The following is a 3,442-nucleotide window of genomic DNA, read 5'->3' as shown; positions in this document are numbered from 1 at the left end:
CTCTGGCAGGTGACCAGAGCTGGCTCCTGCTGCATACCTGGACTTCACACCTTTGGACAGGAACTCTACCTTCCTCCCCTGCCGTTTCCTGGCAACCACCACTCTTCTCTGCTTCTGAGGTCTGAGTACTGAGATACTTCATAGAAATGAACCCATGTGGTATTTGTCACTTTTGGTGCCACAGTGCCTGCCCCGAGTTCATTTCTTAATTGAAGTGCAGCTTTCCCTCCCAGGAGCCAGTCTCCCAGCATAGGATGTCTCCTTCCCTGGAGTCGGCCACCTCTTCCCACGGTGCCTGCACATCCACACACCTTTGTGTCAATGTGTCATCTCTCAACTGAACAGCCACCAAAAGTCTCAAGGGACAGGCTCCTGTGGGGGGCGATTCTGCAGTGGAAGCACCATCCTTGGGGAGCAAGCACCCTGCGTGGGCATGGAGGTGCCCAGGCTGTACCTGGCAGGTGTCCCGACTGTTAGGGAATTGAGAAGAAACTGAACAAACGACCCCTTAAGTGCTGAAGTGCCTGCTGCCGAGCCTTGGAGACCAGCTGCCAGAGACAATCATGGGGCAGAGGACATTAACGGGATCAAAGGCACCAGGGGCTAAAGCATTTTCCTTTAGATTGGAGACCACAGAAATGTTTAGCTGAATAGAGCAGTAGATTAGTGGGGAATGATGGGTTAAGTCTCCACCTGCGTCACCTGCATCTCCTACGGGTGCCAGTTTGAGTCCCAGCTGCTTAGCTTCTAGTCCAGCTCCCTGCTAATACCCTGGGAAAGCAGTAGAAATGCCCTGAGTGCTAAGGCCCCTGCACCCATGTGGGAGACGTGGAAGAAGCTCCTGGGTCCTGGCTTAGTCTGGCCCAGCCCTGGCCATTGTAGCCATGTGGAGAGTGAATCAGTGGGTGGAAGACTTCCCTCTCGCTGTCTGTTTCTCCTTTCTGTAATTCTGTTTTCAAATAAATAATAAATCTTTTAAAAATGAGAAATGATATCATACTGGAATAAAATATACATGGAGTTATAAACTGTTGCACCAAAGTGTCAAAGAAAACTTACAGACTGGTGTTGGCTCAGATCCATTCTTCCTGTCCTGAGCTGATTTCTTGTGCATTCTGGTTTGGGCCATCTGGGGAAGGGGGCGTGGCCCCTGGTGACAGGAAGGCTCTGGTCCCAGGCAGGGAGAGAGCAGGCTCAGAATGACTCCCACAAGTGTCCCATTGCTGTTCTGTCTGCAGTTGGACCAGAAGAGCCCGCTGTCCCGCCCGCTCCCGCCATGAGTGTGGGTCCCCTGAGCTGTGTGGTCCTTTGTCTCCTGCTGGCAGGTGAGCCCAGGAAGAGCTCTCCAGGCCCGAGGGACAAGCCTTTCCACGGGGGCTGCAACATCTGCTTCTTCCTCCTCTGCAGGTCCAGCCAATGCTGGTGTCACCCAGAGCCCCAAGTTCCAGGTCCTAAAGACAGGACAGAGCCTGACCTTGAGATGTGCCCAGGATATGAACTATGACTACATGTACTGGTACCGCCAGGACCCAGGGCTGGGGCTGAAGCTCATCTATTACTCAGCTGGCCAAGGCACCCATGAGAAAGGAGACGTTCCCGATGGGTACAACGTGTCCAGACCAAGCATAGAGGAGTTCCCCCTCACACTGCCGTCAGCTGTCCCCTCACAGACATCTGTGTACTTCTGTGCCAGCAGTTACCACAGCCCTGCACAGACACCTGCTGTGTGCACATAAATCCAGGGCAGGCACTGTGCCCCTGAACCCAGCAACGCCCTCCTCAGAGTTGCAGAATGGGGAAGCAGGAGACCAAAAGACTCCTGAAGGCACAGATCTAGGTTGCTCAGACTCTGAGTCCTGTGGTCTCCACATTTCTGTTTCCAGTTACCACGACCAGAATCTCTGTCCTGAGATGGTGTGCTGAGTGCTTACAAGGGTGTTCACTTGTTGAACAAGCATAGCAGCATCCATCATGGAAGCCAGTTTATCTGTTGATATGGGAACTTCCAGTCAAAGTACAGCATGATGGTGTCTGCACTTGTGTGTTTATTGCTGCACTGTCACACAGCCACGATGTGGAGTCCATACTAGAGTCCTGCAACTGGTGACGGGATAAAGACAGTGTGGGACAAATACACAATGGGATAAAGACGAACTGCTGCCTGATCAACCTGGAGTGTGTTATGTGACCTGTCAGACACAGGAAGACAAATTCCACATGTTCCCTCTTATTGTCAAAGCTACCAAATTTATCTCACAGAGGGGAGAGTGGAACTTGGTTACCAGAGCCTGGGAAAGGTGAGTGTGAGGGAGACAAGGAGTGAGGAGGTTAACTAGTACAGGGCTGTCGTTCTATAGGAAGAATGATCTCTCATGTTCTATAGCACACAGGGTAACTCTGGTTACCAACAACTAATTGTATATTTAAAATAATTAATAGGATTTTCAGTCTTTCCAAGGTGAAGATTTGATAAATCTCTGATGATTGGCATGCCGATTATCCTGATCTTATTGTCATGCATCACAAATGTGTATGGAAATGTCACTCTTCACCCCCAAATATGAAATACTGGAAATAGATCATTGAAGGCAGAAATAAATGACAAAGATTTTAAAAACCAAAATTTATTTCTGAATGTAACCTCCTCCACTCAAGACACTTTGTCAGCAATGATACCAGCCATGTAGTCCATCCCTGATGCACTGAGATCCTGAGAACTGGGCCATGCCCATGTGGTCCCTTGTCTATTATCAACTAAATAAAACCATCCCTTTAGAGATTTTTAAGATTAGGAAGCAAAAATAGGACAAAAGAAGCCAGATATAACTCAAGGTGAATACCTAATGATGTCCCATTGAAACTCTTTCTTTCTTTGAGTTAGAGAGAGAGAGAGGGAGGCAGTTAGAGAGAGAAAGAGGGACAGACAGAGAGAGAAAGAGAGACAGAAAGAGAGAGAGAGAGAGATCTTCTATCTGCTGGTTTACAGCCCAGATTGCTGCAATGGCTATGGCTGGAATAGGCTGATGCCAGGAGCTCGAAAATTCTTGGTCTCCCACGTGGGTGCAGAGTGCCCAAGGCCTTGGGCTATCCTCTGCAGCCTCCCCAGGCATAGAATCAGGGAGCTGGATCAGAAGTGGAGCAGCCAGGACTGGAACATGCGCCCGTGCAATGCGACATTGCAGTGGGTAGCTTTACCTACTGTGCCACAACGCCGGCAGAGAAACTCTTGCATAATTGCCATTGTTTGGTGAAAGAAATGAGCAGGACCATTGTTGTGTTGGAGAAGGATTCTCTGGTGAATACTCACTGCACTTTTTCTGAGAAAGATACGGCTGACTTTCTCAAAGTATCTCCTAATAAGATGATATTCTCTGATCCTTCACATAGACAACAAGCAAAAGGACTCAAGCATTTCCAAAACTATTTCCTTAAAATTGTACTT

The 3,442-nt window shown here is 49.0% G+C and overlaps 1 gene segment (V, D, J or C); it reads left to right on the top strand.

The window, feature by feature from the left end:
- Nucleotides 1-433: 433 nt before the first annotated feature.
- Nucleotides 434-1,736, top strand: LOC108175654 (T cell receptor beta variable 6-5-like). The segment is given in 3 exon segments: nt 434-461; nt 1,239-1,325; nt 1,408-1,736. Coding segments are annotated over 3 exon segments (444 nt in total).
- Nucleotides 1,737-3,442: the final 1,706 nt, after the last annotated feature.

Source organism: Oryctolagus cuniculus, chromosome 3, assembly GCF_964237555.1.
Source record: "Oryctolagus cuniculus chromosome 3, mOryCun1.1, whole genome shotgun sequence".
NCBI classification, from domain to species: Eukaryota; Metazoa; Chordata; class Mammalia; order Lagomorpha; family Leporidae; genus Oryctolagus; species Oryctolagus cuniculus.
This window is presented reverse-complemented; position numbering and strand designations above follow the sequence as displayed.